We start from the raw sequence: 16,738 nt of genomic DNA, 5'->3' as shown, positions 1-16,738 counted from the left end.
TTTTTTTTTTTTCAAAACGACCAGCCATTCATATAATAAATAGTTTAGTCTTTAGTCTTAATAATTAAATAAAAATAATAATAGAAAACAGATTAAAGCACAACAGAACATCACATAAAATCAAAAAGCTCAAAAAGAAACTATTAAAAGTGAAGTGCTCGGGATTAAAGTGCTATAAAAAAAAAAACTAAATAAAAAAAAAGCTCTTATCTGTTAACCAAAAAACTACAACACCCGGCAGCGAGGCGCATTAATGATTGACAGTCAGTCTGTCCAATCACAGAGACTGAAATGTTCAGACTACCGCATTGGGCAGGGCTTCCTTTCACAAGAATGGAGGCGATCGGCGGGCAAACGCTTCATTACACGCTTTGAAATGTTATTTCCCACGAATGCTTTTACATTTTTGGATTTCCGTGCCACAGTTGACGACCAGGGACGAACAAAAAGCGAACGCTTGTGTGAACTGCGAGTGATGACTACATGGGCGACTGTCCAACGAGAGTAAATGAGAGGTAAGGAGAAAGAAGGGCCCGCCGTTGTAGCCGTTGAGCTGCGGGGAAAAGTGGGTAGCGCCGCCTGACGGACCGCCCGACGAAACGGGGAGCCGCTGTCAGGAAACCGCGGTGCCGAGAAACAGGTCTGCAATATCGGAGGGAGCGCCGCCAACAGCTCTCCATATGCCATCACACACTGTAAACAACGATATGAATCACATTTGGGAGAAAAATTAGCCGTTATATGTGCGGTACTGCTGAGCAGTGGGCGCACTGTTAGCAGCAGAGGGCCTCCATTTGGCTAACGGCTGAAAAATGCGATGTTTGCTCGCGGAGTTGTTCTAGAGTGTGTCTGTGTGAAAACTGCTGTCTTTTGTATGACTGTGCATTTATGTTTATGAGTATATGACTAGTGTTTGAGTTGTGTGAGGGAATATGGCCACTGCATCCTGACATAGTTGTCTTACCTGTCGTTTTAAATGTTTGTTTACCACAGGTGTGCCTTCACCTTCTGGATGACTAAAGTAGTTCACTTCATTCATTGGACGCAGCATTGAAGTCACGTAACACAACACACTCATAGATCACCAGCATGGCCGGGCAGCAGGAGGAGGCAGAAGGTGTGTACATGGAGCACCAGTATATGTGCAGTGAGTGCCATCAGCTCTTCAACACCCTTGAAGATGTGCTGATCCACCAGCAGATCCACACTGGCCAAGAGGGAGAGGGAGAAGGGGAAGCCATGACAATACAGGGTGTCCATGAGATTGGGCAAACCCAGCAGTACCAGTGTCTGGAGTGTGGGACCCTACTGGTGAACCCAGAGGAGCTGCTGCAGCACCAGGAGATGCACATGAGAGAAGCTGGGATGGAGGTGGAGCATCAGGGTGAGTGAGCGTGAATAACTGGAGAGATGCTGTTCATGGAAGGGGATTTCTGGCTTTTTACAAGGAAATGCATTAATCCAATAAGATAACAGAAGGGAAGCAAACACTTCTCTTCGTACTATCTGTAAGATTTCTGTTTGTCATCGTATAAGCCAAGACAGAACTCTACCTGATTATGCATGTGACTGTTCCCCAGAGCTGTGTGAGGTTTTGGAGACAGATGAGGCCGGATCGGAGGCTCAGGCATCGGGACCTGTCCAGTACCAGTGTCTTGACTGCCTTGCTCTGTTTCACTCACCTGAGACCTGGCTGGAGCACAGACGGACCCACAGCAGGAGCAGCACACACAGTAACACTGAGACAATGGTAAGGGACCAAACACTTTACACACATGAAAGATTCATTCAACTTACTTATAACTGTGAGACTTTTTTTGTTCTGATCTAGAAAGTATAACTCATCAACTGTTTTCTGTATGAACAACAACAACACTTGTTTTGCCAGTTTTAAAACATTTTGCTTCCTGAAAGAGAGGATGAGGGACAGTTTTTTCCCTGCGGCAATCAGAGCCCTGAACTCTGCACTCTGAACAAAAAATGTTTTTATTGTATTGTATTTTATTGTATTTATTATATTCTATTGTATTTTACTTGCACTGCATTATATTTTTATTTTTACTTAAATTAAGCACAGAAGTACAGTACATGTCACAAAAACATTTCACAGCGCATCCTGTATGAGTACGTGACAAATAAAACCTTGGGATCTTGAGTGTAACGTTGTTGTATCAAGTATAGTCTCTGGCTCCTATGACATGTTGATCCTTGATAATATAAGAAAAAAAACTGCTTCAACACAAACAAATATGACTCTTTATGGTTATGCAGGTTGGCTATCATTTGCTCAAGCGATGTGTTCTCTGTCGTTAGTTTAACACACTCTCTATATTCAGGTCTAACTTGGCTTTTCCAAAGGTTTCACCCTTGATGCTGAAATCCTGTATTGTTTTGATTTTATTGGGAGTTTGTTTTTAGACCAAGATCAAATTCTGAGAAAACACATTTGGCACACAACATGGCCGACAACTGACAATACTTGGTCAAATCTTAAAATCTTATATAAAATTATAGAGGAGTTAGGCTGATGATGGAACAAAGTTAGATTCCAGCAGTAATACAGGTGTCGGCATTCATTATCCATCGTGCTCAACTTCTTTATAAAATTTGTTTATTTGGTAGCAGTCAAAAACAGCTTTAGTTTCTGGAATTATTTTTCCACAAATACAGTAGCAGACTCTCCCAAAAATCTCTGGATGATGTCGGCATAAAGTGAATCACTTTCCAAGAAAGATAACTCGTGATCGTTTCTGACTTTCCATTCATTTAATTTGTGTCAGGCATACTCAAGGCATACTCTTGTTATTGCTTCAAAGTGAAACATTTGGGTCCTTGGCTATCTAATTTGGGTCAGGTAGGAAAACACAGATTGGTTTGTTTCTGTTTATTAATTCTAGAAAATAATAGCTCAATGGTTGTCACTGCCAAACAGCAGACGTCCAGTCTCCCAAGCATCTGATAATCGACTAAAGGGGAGATGAATCAGAGTGATGGCACCTCTAATATGCTTGGACCTTTGCTATTCTAAATGAACAAGCAGTTATCAAATATTGCTTAATTTCCTTAGCGTTGCCTGAACTGAATATAAAAATGAAATTAAATGGAGTAACCCCATGTTTTTTGTCCCTTGAAGCTGGAGTATGTGCTTCAGCCTGATGGCACCATCACTCCAGTGAATCACATGCAGAACTACGTGCTGAGTGAGCAGCAGGCCGGAGAGATCTTGGCACAGGTACTTGGAATTGTCAACACCTCACAAGAGAGGAACAGATATGGCAACATGTGGGAGGGTTTTTTAAGGTGCTATTTGTAAGAGAAGTTGATTTTGTAGCGTCATTCCCAACTCCTCAAATAATGAGATGGGATTGTATGACGTGTCGGACGGCATTCCAAAGTGTCAGTGTTTGATTAGTTGGGAATGAGAACCTTTCTTACAAAATGGCACCTTTTTTTAGAAAAGTTTTTGAAAGTTCCTTTTTCAACATGTCTGTGTATATGTCCCAGGTGTTTGCCCAGCAGCAGCAGCAGCAGCAGCAGCAGCTACAGCAACAGCAACAGCAGCAACAACAACAACAGCAACAACAGAAGAAACGTCAGTCAGTCTCCAGACATGCTGCACCCTCCCGTTCCGCCCTGCTGCCTCCAGTGACACCCACCCCTGGCTCTGCAACCATGCACCTACAGATTCTCACAGCTCAAGCGCTGGCAGACAACTCGGGCGCTCCCGGTCAGCGCCGCTCCAGGCTGCCCCCTCTGCTGCCTGCTGTGGGACGAGGTTCTTCGGCCAAGCTAGGGGTCGTGGAGAATGGTGTGCAGAGACTGGAGTTAAGGTTGGCCCCCGGTGCCCAGGATGACACCCAGCAGCAGCAGCAACCAACAGAGGTGGTTGTCATCCACCCTTATGAATGCTCAGAATGCTCCCTTCTCTTCCAGACCCCAGAGGACTTCCTCCAGCACCAGGGAGAGCACTTCCTTGGTCAGGACAAAGAGAGCGGAGAGCCAGGCGTCATGAGTGGCTTCGAGGAGGTGCGAGGGAGGGAGGAGACAACAGAGAGGGTGGAGGACATTAGGATTAGAGTGGCAGAGAAGAAGGTAGCGTTCTGTGCCAAGCCCCAACCGTGTGAGATCTGCAACCGCACATTCACCTCCATCAACCGGCTGGCTGCTCACAAACGCGTGCATGAGCTGGGCACGCATGAATGTCCAGAGTGCGGCAAGGTGTTCAAGAAGGCGACGTCATTGCAAACACATATGCGCACACACTCGGGCGTGGCCAGGTACCTGTGCGTGGACTGTGGCAACGGCTTCACCACCGAGATGACTCTAATTATGCACAGGTAAAAGGCTCAGCACCAACACGGCAGTCAAGATAACAGTGAGAAACTGACCTCAGATATGATTAATGATTGTTTCATCCTTTGCTCCCGGTGTCTTGCAGGAAGTCCCACACTGCAGATCCTCTTCACAAGTGTCAGTTCTGCAACAAAACCTTCACCAACATGACCAAGTACCTCTACCACCGGAGAACCCACCTCAACAGGGATTCATCTGGCACATCTGTCCCTGTCTCCATGGTAGTAAAATCATCAGCATTTGTGTTCACAACCTCTAGTTACAACCTCATACACTCAATTGAAAGCAGTTAAACGACTATACATTTAAAGTTGGTACAGGGGCAACAAAAGACTGGGCAAATTGTCGAAAGCTCAAAAAATACCTGTTTGGAACTTCAAACAGGGAAACATTTCAACTGATAACAGGGGATAGAGCCATGTTTGGGCATGAAAGGAGCATACTCGAAAAGATGAGTCTGTCCTGTTGACAGGTTGCCATACTTCTGCCCGGTAAGCAGACTCTCCCTGGCTCCCTGACCACGTGGTAATTATGTGACATAATTTTGAGCAAAAAACTCTTCGCCTTCCACTCTTTTGTTGTTGTACTTACTGTCGTTGGCACCTTGTATAGAAAAAAAATCACCAAATTTAGTGTGGAATAGTCAGCGCAACCCGGTCAGCCCTCGCTTCTGAGCCTACTGTGAACTTCCCCCTGGGACACATCATCACACTCTGGGAGTGAGAGCCAGACAGAGAGCTAATAACACACAGATCCCAACGTTATGACTTGTACCATCGCACCTATTTTGGTTCTGCAAAGCTGGCTTGCCGAATGAAATGACTCAATGGAGCGACTTCACGCAGGCACTGTTTGATTCAGTGTGTACAAACAAAGGCGGCGTATAGGGGAGCCTTCGTTGCGGTGCTATTGCGGAATTTCTGTCTGAAAAGGGCTTGTGAAACTCCTCCTGTGTATGAGGGATGTTACTACATGAACTCGTTATTGGTTAACACAGTTAGTTTGAAATGCTTGCATTCATGTTTTACACAGCATCCCAAGTTTTTTGGAATCGTGGTTGTCGGTTTCAGTATGACATTTGCCTGTTTTCTTCTGTAGGTCTCAGCTCCAAGAAGAGCATCTAGCTCAACTCTTGCCATCTTACAGAGAGCAAGAGAGAAGAAGAATTCTGAATCCGATGACGCTAAAAGTCAGCTGCTGGCCCCTCTCACTGAGGAAGAGATGGACAAGATGGGGGAAGAACACAGAGAGCTCAACCCAATACAAAGTTCTCAAGGGGGTGACGTGGAGAAATGGGTGGAGGACAACAACATGGAGGTGTCTGCCCCACTTCAAGGCAACACCACTGACCCACAGCAGGTAGCAGATTCCACCAAGTCTAGCTCAGCTCCAAACACTGCTGCTCTGAATGACACTGGAGTCACACCTGGCTCTGCTGACTCAGCAGAAGCTGCTTCAGCTGCATCATCAGAAAAAGAGCCTTTTTCGTGTCGCTCCTGCTCTAAGACCTTCCTCTCCCAGCTGCAGCTAGTTCACCATCGACGCAAGGCACACGTCACCGAGCGCAAGTTTATCTGTGGCATGTGTGGCAAGTGTTTTAAGAAGCACATCCACGTGCGCAACCACATCCGCACTCACACCGGCGAGCGGCCCTTCCAGTGTTCAGACTGCGGCAAAACGTTCTCATCCCTCGCCAATCTGATGAGGCACAACCTCATCCACTCTGGTGTGCGACCATACCGCTGTGATGTCTGCCACCGCTCCTTCTCACAGTCCTCAAACCTCCGTCAGCACACCCTGCTGCACTCTAATGCTTCAGCACTTACCTGTCCGGACTGCCCTGCCACCTTCCGCTGGCCCACCAAGTTAGCAGCACATCGCTACACCCAACACCCAGGCGCTCCGGCTCCTTTCCCATGTGTTCACTGTGAGGCTGGCTTCCTGACCAAGAGGCAACGAGAGAGCCACTGTCTGGAGCAGCACCCCACCCTGGCGCAGGCTGGTACAGGGATAGAAGTCAGCAAAGAGACAGACAAACCAGCAGAGGTGGGCAAAGATCCGAGCTCAGAGCCCTCCACCTCAACCACAGTAAAGACAGAATCAGGGGATTCATCCAGTTTTGTGCGAGGGGGTCTAGATTGCAACATTTGTGGGAAGAAGCTCAATTCTCCTGCCAATCTGCGACTTCACAGACTGAGCCACTGCACCTTAGGCCCAGGACGACCTCGCTGCACCTCAGGGAAGCGACCCAAAGCCCACCAGTGTCCCGTCTGTGGGAAACTGTTTGTGTCTTCCTCCGGAGTCGCACTTCACCTGCGAGTCCACACTGGTGAGCGCCCCTTTCCTTGCCAGGTGTGCGGCAAGCGCTTCCGTCAGAACACACACCTGCGAGAGCATCTGCGCACACACTCGGGCGAACGACCATTCCACTGTGAGGTGTGCGGAAAGGGTTTCATCCAGAGCATGCACCTGGCTGAACACCGTCGAACACACACAGGCGAACGGCCGCATGTGTGTCCACAGTGTGGCAAAGCCTTCAAGACCTTCTCCAACCTGAGGAACCACAAAAAGACCCACGCCCGGCAGCAGAGGCTGGACGAAGAGGCCGCCGCTCAAACTGCCATGGAGACCGGCTCTGCTTTGGCAGTGGTGGACACTTCCACAGTGGAACTAGCTAACGGGCAGCCTCAGCTCATCCAGATCCAAACGTCAGATCTTCAGCAGGTTAGAATGAATGTAGCATTCATCTCATCCATTTAAACCAATAGCCAATATAAAAGCACAGCAAGAAGCTAACATGAGCATAATACCATGGGGACTACGTTGAGCCCTATCTAGTAAATATATCAATCAAGTTGTCCTGAAAAACAATGTATAGACTCATGAAAATATGATCCCCCTCAATATTCACATAAGATCCACCAGAAGTATGGGGCAGTGTCTGTTGTCCCACAGAAGCAGCCTGGTCTAGACGGGACTGTTGTGACTTTACTCTACCCATCCATTCTGTAGATAAAGGTGCAAAGGTGGAACAAAGGGGTCATTGTTGTTTTGCCTCCGAGTTGGCAGCAGGGGTAGCGAGAGCGTTGAATTGATTTCTGTCATATGAGCTGGCAGGGCTGACAGGATGGGACCAGGGGTGTGACGTCTTGACAACTTGTTAACACAACTGGGGGATCTAAAAAGCGATGTAGACAGTGCAGAAAGGGCTCGTATCTGCAGAGACACTGCCATCTGTTTTGTAATTTCTCATTCTGTGGTGTCCCGGACGTCTCTAGCTAATAATGGCGCACAAGGTGTGCAGCAGCGGGACTTTACGAGGCTGTCGAGCCTCGTATCAAGATGCATCCTGGGTGATCTGATCCCAAGTGGACAGCTGTAGGTACAAATGTGAACACCCCCGAGACACACTCGGACCACATTTGGAGGTCGTCTTGGCCATTGTTTTAGCGGTAGGGGTCGACTGATAGGGCTTTTTCAAGGCTGTTACCAATTATTAGAAATCAAGGTGACTGACAACAGATATTCATTTGCAGTAAAAATGAAAATCAACCAGTGATGAAATTAACCCAAGTACCATTTAGGTTGCTGGGTGCTGTTCTTAACTGCAATTTTCAACATTACATTTGTTACTAGTTACTTTACAGATACAGATTTTTCCATGTTTATAGGTTAATGATCAAGACGTGTTATCACTCTGAAGTCATTTTAGGCTCAAGTGAGAGGATGTTGCATCAGAGCCAAAGTAGCACATTCTTTAAATTCTTTCATCTGCAATCTGCCTGAAAAATCACTGACCTGTTACCTGATAATCGGATAATGCTAAATATCGGCCCGATAAAAGGCAGAATGGATCGAACACTGTATGATATCCACGTGCTCGCTAATGTGAATTACACCTGTGGGCTTTCTTAAAACCTGTTAATGTTTTGCAACGGATGTTTATAAACTGTTTCAACCAAGCATTGAACTAGTAACTGCAGTATCCCCAGACTCCTTTTTACAAATTGCATGATTTTAAGAGGTGTTGGGTGAGGATAAACTTGTGATTCTCACAGTGATGTCAAATTCTGAATCCTTCGAGCCTTTCCGTGAATGCAGCATTAAGCGCAATAGATAAAGTTGTTTCGAGTTGTTGAGTCTACAACACATTTTTAACTATTTTGGCCTCATTCATTGGGCAGAAGTTATACATGAACATATTTATACATGAGCATACATACATCGTATCCATTTGTTCCAGTGATGTAAGTGCTCATATTGAAAGGTGAATGACGCATTTAATGCCAGGAGTTAAGTGACGGACTGAAGCTGTCCACTTGTGATCGGATCACTCAGGACAGGTGTTATTACCAGGTCTGAATTCCCTCTATAGAAACGTAGGGACCAGATCGTTCTTCTGGTGTGTTTTAGCTGAGGAGGAGAGGCATACTTTGACAAAATCTGAAGGTTACACTGTTGAAAACTTGTGAGAGGATAACATTTAATCAGTAAATGTGTCCGTGTCCTCACTGTGCAATAAGCTAAACTCAATCTGGATTCTGTTTTTCCTCTCAGGGGCAGGGCACTCCGACCATCATGTGTAATGAGTTTGGGGAGACGATAGCCATCATATCGACCAGTGAGGGAGAGGAGCTGCCTCTGGAGCAGGCCCTGGAGATCTATCACACAGCTCTGGAGAACAGCCTCGCTGTGGATGGACTGCAGCTCCTCTGAGGACTTACCTTCAACAAAAACAAGATTTATCCTGCTGTCGCTGAAACCATGACTCCAGTAATTGTCTTAATGCTGACTGAGTATTCAGTTCAGCGTAATGGTTTACTGGAACCTGATCATTTCTACTGGACGAGAATGCTTTAAAATGACAAAATGCATATGGAGTTCAGTAACCACACCAAAGTATATCAACCTCCCTCAAGGCTCTGAGAGGAATCATACAAAAAATTTATTGAAGTGATGAATACTTAAATTTGGCATTCGTTATGATAAGGACCATTGGCTGTGCGTCAGATGACATTTGTATGATTAATTTTAGCATTTATATGAGATGGATGTGACTTTTCTTCTGTCTAATGGTTTGCTCCTGCGAACTGTTGCAGTGAACTGTTCTGTTGTAAATATGTGAAATCAATAAATGTTTTTCCAAGATGATAATCATCTGTAACCCACAAACTTATTCAACAATCAACATTCACTTAACAAGAGTCGACTCTGTACAGCTTTGTAGAAATGAGAACTTTTTCATTACCTACTTTTATTTTTAGAGGTTCTAGTGAATCATTCATATCAATTTTACATGAATTAAACACTTCTTTATTTGACTCCCGTGATGGACAGAAAAATTGACGTGGCAGATTTTACGCCACCTTTCCTTCAAAACTATCTGAACTAGATTCTTCTCTCCAGGGTGTCTGACATTTGGTTATTCTTTCTCCTTTCCCACTCACTGAAAAGGATGAGGTGCAGCAGACTACACAATGTACAGCACCAGAAATGGGTAATGATAAGTAGAAGTGGGAAGATTTGTCATATATTGGGAGAATTGTGACCCCATAGGAAATGGGAGGGCTCTGGGAAAATTGGGGAGGGTTTGCAAATATGTTGTAAAATGATGTGAAATATGTGACCTTCTCGGTCGCTCTCGTTGATGATTTAAGTAGTTTGATGCTGCTGGACTGTGGGTTTCTTTGTGAAGGACTTGGGTCAGATTTTCTGTGACCGTCCAAAGGATGTGACGTTCGAGCGTCTCGTCTCAGAGCCTCTCTCCGAACAAAAATGATGCTTCAATTTAGATAACAGTCTTGCACCACTTTGTTTTTTTGTATCTGTGCTTAAGGAAAACCCATTTTTCACATTTCCAGCGTTGAAATCACTTTAATTGAACACCTAATTTTATTTGCATACTGAAAGATACAGATACAAACTTAAATTATTCATATAAATTCCTCTCTTGTATACTGGAACAGCAAAACAAGGAGCATAACACAAAAACATTAACAGCCATATTTATTATTTTTTCCATTTCTTGTGTTTTACTTTTGGTAATGGGTGTCTTAAAAGTCAACTTATGTTCAATGACAGATATTTTTCCTTATCAATAATATAACGAGTCTACTGACTCTACAGTAATTATTTACAACACAACCAAGTCTTGCACAAAGACACAACCAGAATTAGATCCTACCAGCTCTCTTTGATTCATCACCCTCCCCTCGCTTCCCCCAGTTTTCTCTCCGCCTGTCTAAAAAAGGAGGTCTGGAAAGAGCAATAAAGTGACAAAGGGAGGAAGGAGGGAAGGGAAGAGGTGGAGGAAGGCGATGTACAAGTCTTGAGGGCATAGAATCAAACTTAGCGAGGGACAGAGAGGCATACGTCTAAAAACATACGGCTTATTACTGTTCAAAGAATATAAAGGTCCATGTCGTGTTTTCTGTCCTCCTTTTTGAAATGAGTAAAAATAAACTGCACCGCAGGTCCTTGCTGAGGTGAGAGGCCAGTCAAGGGAAGACTACAATGGAGGAACTGCACAGGTGTGGAGCAGCATCGCTCTCCTGCCTCCAAAATTATATTTATAAAAAAAAACAAAAAAACTAGTACAACAAATCAACAGCTGGTAGAAATTAAGGAAACAAAAGGACCAGGGCTCACTGCAATGATATGAAAAGTAATAATAATTATCATAATAATAACCATCAGAATAATACAACAACAAACTGAATATGACAATGTTAAAAAAAGTTAATAAAACTGCTTGGCAATAGAGGATTAAGGCCGTATCAGCCCAACCTCTACGAGTAAGAGCCAGGATGTGCCCATTGACTCTGACCTTCCTCCTTCCTTCATGGCTAGCGAATGAGAGGCACAGGAATGCTTGGTTCCTTCCTTCTGGCATGTGCTCAGGTCAGTCGCAAGAAGGGAGGACTTGGCCAGACAGGTTAATTTCAGGAATGATGGCACTGCCAGAAATCTTCTTTGAGTTTCAGTCAGTTTTTTCATTTTTTTTTTTTTTTCAGTCACTTCCTGGTAGACCTCCCCTGAAGGTCTACTTGTGAGCAATAAAATGGAGAAAATCTGATCGTTCCAGGTCCGTAGTAATGACTTCTCTTGTCAAATCAAATAGTTTCCGGCTGTTGAGGGCCCAGCCCCCGAATGTCAGCAGAAACAAGACAGTTAAGTCTACGTACAGCTTGTTCCTCAAGCAGATACTTTACTCCTCCTATCCTACTAAAAACAAATATCAAAACATGTATCGTCCTTGTTTTAAAACTGCCCATTTAGGGTTCATCAGGTCCCTTCGTTCAAAAACAAGAACCCTTTTTCTTCTTCAAGGTGAAAGAGTGCAGCTGCACACAATGGTCCTTCGTTCACTGGCAAACATGGGAGCTTTTTCTCCGAGGTGGTTAATACAGAGTGCTAATTCAAGTGTGGGAATCAATAGTTTGTGTGTGTTACATGGTAGTTTTGTGCCACTGGTCTGTCCTGTGTCCTTTTTTTTGGTACAAGGGTCACAGATTACAAAAAACCCCTCATCCTGTCATTGCATACAAACATCTCTCACTCTCACAGGTTGAAATCAGGATCAAATCAAAACAAGTGTGTAAGCATGTCGGGGGTGGAAAGGTGTGACTGATTTGTCAGTGTCCCTCATCTAGAAGAGTCCTGTGAATCGCGAACATCCTCCGGGCTCGCCTCTGTCCCATGCTCGTCTTCATCATCCTGCAGGTCCCCGCATCCTCTCGCAGATCCCTCTCCTGACTGGGAGCTGGAGGGTCCAGGGAGGGAACCAGTTGAGTCCGGGATGCCTAATCCAGTGGCGTCAGAGGGGGTGGCCGTCTGCATGATCTTCTGCCGGACCTCCCTGATCTTCAGCTGCAGACACACCTTGGTGGGGAATATATCGGAGTATCTGGTCTGGAAGGCTGCGGTGGCTTGAGCTGGAAAGGAAAAAAGACAACATGGATGAATGTGGACAGCCGATCTGAAAGTGTTTCTGTAGGCAGAGTGTGTTTTTGTGTCTTACCTGATGGAAAAAAGCCCTGCTCCTGGAAAAGCTGCATGACCAGTGCCCGCCTCTGGTCCAGTGTTCGTCGCAGGGAGGAGTACGGCACCTTATCAAACTCCATTTCTGTCAGGATGTCTTCTCCGTCCGTGGCTGGGAAAGAGACAAAGAGTTGAGTCTTCAGGATACATGTTTATTTATGTCCCTTCATGCCTACTGGACATATTTCACTGCACCATCTCATCTGATGTTTTGATTCCTGGAAAGTAAAGTGTAATATATAGCACTCACTCCCGACTTGGGGGTTCTGTCACACATTAGGGGTTTCTCATTATAATAATCACTTTTGAAAACTTGCATAGTAGAACAACACACTAGAACTGTCTACGTGCCCTTGCTCCTCCCTGTGCATTACCTGCTCTGTCGAAGGTGAAGATGTCTCCCTCACACTTGGCGGCACTTTTAGGTGTGTTGGGCTCCGAGCTGCAGCTTGAGCGCCGCCGACTCTTTCTCTTAGGAGAGACTTGCTCGTCCGTGGCTGAGTCCAAATCTAGAAGAAGCACGCAGAGGAAACAGGACACAGAGTGAGATTCATCTGTGGGTGATTTTCTCAATTAATCGATCAATCGAACATTTAAGAAGATGGAATCAGGGATGTTCGACTTTTTATTTCTTAAAAAGTTATCGTAATAATATGCTTTCTTTCAACAACTATTTGTTGCCGACAGTCGCTGCAGCCACAGTAGTCTAAAAGCATTTACTCAGAGGATCATTAATATGAGCCGGACCTGTCGAGTTCTTCCTCTTGCGGCGGTAACTGCCCAGAATGGCACGGGGTGAAGTGGCCAGACTCTGCAGGGTGGGCGAAGGCAAAACCTCCTCAGGCCGAAACTCCGGCAGCTCTGCAAAGCGCTCTTCAAAATACACCTCTGACAGCACCCTGCCAGACCAACGCACACACACACACACAATACACAGTATATATACACTGTCCGACCATCGTATTTGCAGCCTTACAGAAAAGATGCACAAAGGTGTTAACTCACTTGTCCACAGAGTCAAATGTCTTCTTCAGCGGGGGTGGGCGGGCTTTGACCTTTTTGGGTGTTGGACCGTCTTTGTCAGTCTGTGGAGGAGGCAGGGTGGGTTCTGTGGCTGATGGAGGGAGGAGAGGAGAGGCGGGGAGGGACTCCTTCCATCCAGCCTGCACAGAAGGTTCAGTTTAATTTTATGACTTGACAACAACTTTCTTGTCATTATGTTCGAGCTGAAAGCCAGCGTGTTTCACCCCTCTCACCTCTTTGGTGGTTGTGCTTTCCCTGCTCCGTGTGTCAGAGGAGTCGGCTGCACTGGAGCCCTCCAGGGGTCTGTCAGAGGATGGCGGCTCCTCGGTGGGATATGTTGACGGAGAGTCGGGATCAAAGGAGAAGTGACTGGTGGCTGCGGCTTCTCGCTCCCTCTCCTTTTCCCGCTCTCGCTCCCTCTCTCTGTCGCGCTCCTTCTCTCTCTCTCTCTCCCTATCCTTCTCCCTCTCCCTCTCTTTTCCTCTGCCTCCTCCTTCATAGCTGCCCACAGGGATGTTGGCCACCGTCGCCTTCACCTTCTGAGGGGTCCTGACTGGAAGCTGGGTTAGTTTGGGTGTACCTGGTGTGCTGCCTGTAAAACATTTAATATGTAAAATCAATAAATAGTTCACTAAAAATGACAACTTTGTGGATCGAGGGTAATATAAACAAATACCGGTTGTTTGGAGCTGAAGCGGAGGACTGCAGGGTCTCATGGACCCAGCTGAGCCACTGGGAGGTGCCACTGAGCTGCTACTGCTGGAGGTCTGCGCCTGCCTCTCCAACTGTCTGTCCAAATGCATCAGCAGTTCCGTCTGCCTCTCGGTCTGTCTGTCAGTGTGTCGATCTGCGGGTCTGTCCGGAGGCAGGTGTCTGTCTGCCTGTCTGTCCAGATGGAGCTGCGGATGTATGTGCGTGACTGTGGTGGGGGTCGCCGTGTACTTGGACAGGATGTGGGGGGAAGCACTGGAGGGGCTGGAGACGGAGTAGACAACGCTGGGGGGCACTGCTGTCATGGAGACCACCCCTGTTGCCATGGTGACGCTAGGTGAAGGAGGGTAGATGGCGGTGACGATCTGGCCGCCTGAGGCAGGGGCTGAGGTGGAGGGTGACGGGGAGTGAGCTGGGGCGAGGAGCGGCGGCTGACCTGTAGGAAGGAAACAGACGACCCAGGAGGACAAACGTTAATTTAACTTTCTGTAACGTCAACATTTTCACATGATTACATGTCCATGGTGCTTATCTATAGCTGATTAATTAAAAAGATTAGTGATTCCTTCTCTTCCAGTCGAAACACAAGCCTTTATTATTTTTTTATTGGACACAATTTGACCACAATTCAATGCACTAAGGAAATGGAGACTCTGTCCACAGCTAAATAAAGTCAGTTGCAGATTGTGGTGAAAGAGAGAGGAAAAAGTAATTATCAAATCTTAGGAAAAACACTTTGATGTCTATTTATGACGCCTAATAAGAAGCAGCATACCAAAGATGTCATGAGTTCTTATTAATGGGAAATTATTTAGCCTCGTGTTTTCTTTATCTCGTGTAGAAACAAAAAACAATACAAAGTTTTAATGTAAGTTATGAAATGGAAACATTTGTCAGGGGGTGAAATACTTTTGTTTCAGTGTTGGGCTTTGTTGGAGCGCTACCACTGCTTTAGCTCACAAGGCTTGTTTCATACAATCCCTAAATAACACAGAACCTATGGATTCAGCTCTCCACAGCACTGACCTGTGATCAATGGCTGAACCAGCGTCTGTCCCGGTGGTGCGATGGCTGTGAACCCGAGTGTTGCGAGGGGCGATGGAACATATGCAGATCCAGCCACCGGCAGGGCTTGCTGTGTGGTGGAAGAGCCTGTTGTTGTGGAGACCAGAGGCAGACTGGATGGGACCCCTGGGGTGGACTGGACATAAGTGATCCTGGACGGGGGGTACAAAAAAAGGAGAGGCGATAAGAGCCGAGGAAAATCTAAATCAAAATGGCATATGGAGAGTGAAGAAGGCGGGATGACATTTTTCTGAGGAAAGACGACATAGCTGTGCTGGAAGGTGTTGAGTTACAGTAACGAGCCAGAACAGGAACGAAGGGAACAGAGACATGATTAGGAGGAAAGAGGAAGACAGAAAAAGAAGTGCTGCAGTGAGGGTCAGTGGGTGAGTGTACATCACAGCGAGAAGCACTGGATGACTAGTGCTCTGTGGTGTGTGTGTGTGTGTGTGTGTGTGTGTGTGTGTGTGTGTGTGTGTGTGTGTGTGTGTGTGTGTGTGTGTGAGCTAGGAGCTGAGAGGTAGTGTGGGGGTGGCAGGCAGAGGCAACTTGGGCCACCAGCAGCATGACTAACACATCCAGAATAGAGCTGCACTGCTACAGCTGCACCCCTGCTGGAGTTTTTGTTTCTCGCATTGTCTGCTCGCTGGGCTTTAAGACATACGGTCATCAGTGCCGTACTCCCGATCCCGTTACTAATTCACAGGATCATTTATCCCAGTTTAAGTACCAGAGTGTAACTGGAGTCACTTCAATCCATAAACTATGTGGAAAATACAACTTTTTATAACAATACCTATTAGACAGTAATCAGAAAAAGCTTAATTCGGTGATATCCAAATGGAGCTTTGTACCCCACTAATAACCCTAACAGAAGTGTATTCAGAGTAAAACTGCCTTATTTATTCATTTTCCTTTTGTCCATTTAGAAAGGCATTTCATGCTATCTAAAATGGTTGAATGAACCAGAAAATGTGTAATTTGTCTGAAGGATAAAAACTGTCATGTGAGACTTCTGATTGCACTCTAATTTTGGACAAGAACACAATTTCTGTGCAAGCCAATTTAAGTCCAAGATGGTTGAGGGGGATCATCTTTGGTGAAGTGATGTTTACTAGTTAAAAGGAGATTCTGAGTCACTGTAAGTCCCATGAGTGGCTGCTGTCTATGGCAGCAACTAACATTTTTTTCCCACTGTCAATTGTCTTAATTAGTTGTGTAGTTGATTGGCCTATAAAATGTCAGAAAATGGTTAAAAAAAATGTTTTTTTTTTAAATCAAGTAAGGTAGAAAGGAAAAAAAAGAAATGTGCACATTAAGTAACTGTTATGAATGAACAAAGGAAGTCATCAGCTTTACTTCGGTAGGCCCGAGTTAAATGAAATTGTTAAACCACTTTAGCATTTTAATTTTTTTTTTAACTTTTATTCTGTATCTGCCCGAGAGAACGGTTACATTTTCAGTCCATGAACTAGTGGACTTTTTCCCCTCACTGAATTGCACATGCTCTGCACAGAAACACAGACACAGGGAGAGAGAGATGTGT

General features: G+C 45.5%; 2 protein-coding genes across 4 annotated transcripts in view; one reads left to right on the top strand and one right to left on the bottom strand.

Annotated features, from left to right (window-relative positions):
* Positions 1-292: 292 nt before the first annotated feature.
* znf526 (zinc finger protein 526) lies at positions 293-9,507 on the top strand. Of its 2 annotated transcripts, none has more exons than XM_030394569.1 (8): positions 293-515; positions 994-1,384; positions 1,581-1,750; positions 3,134-3,232; positions 3,505-4,337; positions 4,439-4,574; positions 5,452-7,077; positions 8,911-9,507. In XM_030394569.1, the coding sequence occupies exons 2-8, from the start codon at positions 1,090-1,092 to the stop codon at positions 9,067-9,069; spliced, it is 3,318 nt and encodes a 1,105-aa protein (XP_030250429.1). In that variant the 5' UTR covers positions 293-515; positions 994-1,089; the 3' UTR covers positions 9,070-9,507. The 2 variants fall into 2 exon arrangements, with proteins under 2 accessions (XP_030250429.1, XP_030250430.1); XM_030394570.1 differs by lacking the exon at positions 293-515 and adding an exon at positions 557-640.
* A 704-nt stretch (positions 9,508-10,211) lies between these two features.
* The window catches only part of cicb (capicua transcriptional repressor b), a 36,649-nt gene continuing 30,122 nt past the window's right edge, over positions 10,212-16,738 (bottom strand). The window contains exons 14-21 of one of the 2 annotated variants that reach the window (XM_030394567.1): positions 15,154-15,344; positions 14,093-14,563; positions 13,650-14,008; positions 13,399-13,556; positions 13,141-13,301; positions 12,768-12,902; positions 12,374-12,505; positions 10,212-12,287 (exon numbers count right to left, since the gene is read on the bottom strand). In XM_030394567.1, coding sequence (XP_030250427.1) covers positions 11,998-12,287; positions 12,374-12,505; positions 12,768-12,902; positions 13,141-13,301; positions 13,399-13,556; positions 13,650-14,008; positions 14,093-14,563; positions 15,154-15,344 — 1,897 coding nt within the window. In that variant the 3' untranslated portion in view covers positions 10,212-11,997. The remainder of the gene's footprint in view (positions 12,288-12,373; positions 12,506-12,767; positions 12,903-13,140; positions 13,302-13,398; positions 13,557-13,649; positions 14,009-14,092; positions 14,564-15,153; positions 15,345-16,738) is intronic. The other variant, XM_030394568.1, reaches the window with a different exon arrangement.

The sequence above is a fragment of the Sparus aurata genome, chromosome 17 (assembly GCF_900880675.1).
Source record: "Sparus aurata chromosome 17, fSpaAur1.1, whole genome shotgun sequence".
Taxonomy (NCBI): domain Eukaryota; kingdom Metazoa; phylum Chordata; class Actinopteri; order Spariformes; family Sparidae; genus Sparus; species Sparus aurata.
Note: the sequence above shows the minus strand (reverse complement) of the source record. Positions and strands in the feature narration are given on the sequence as shown.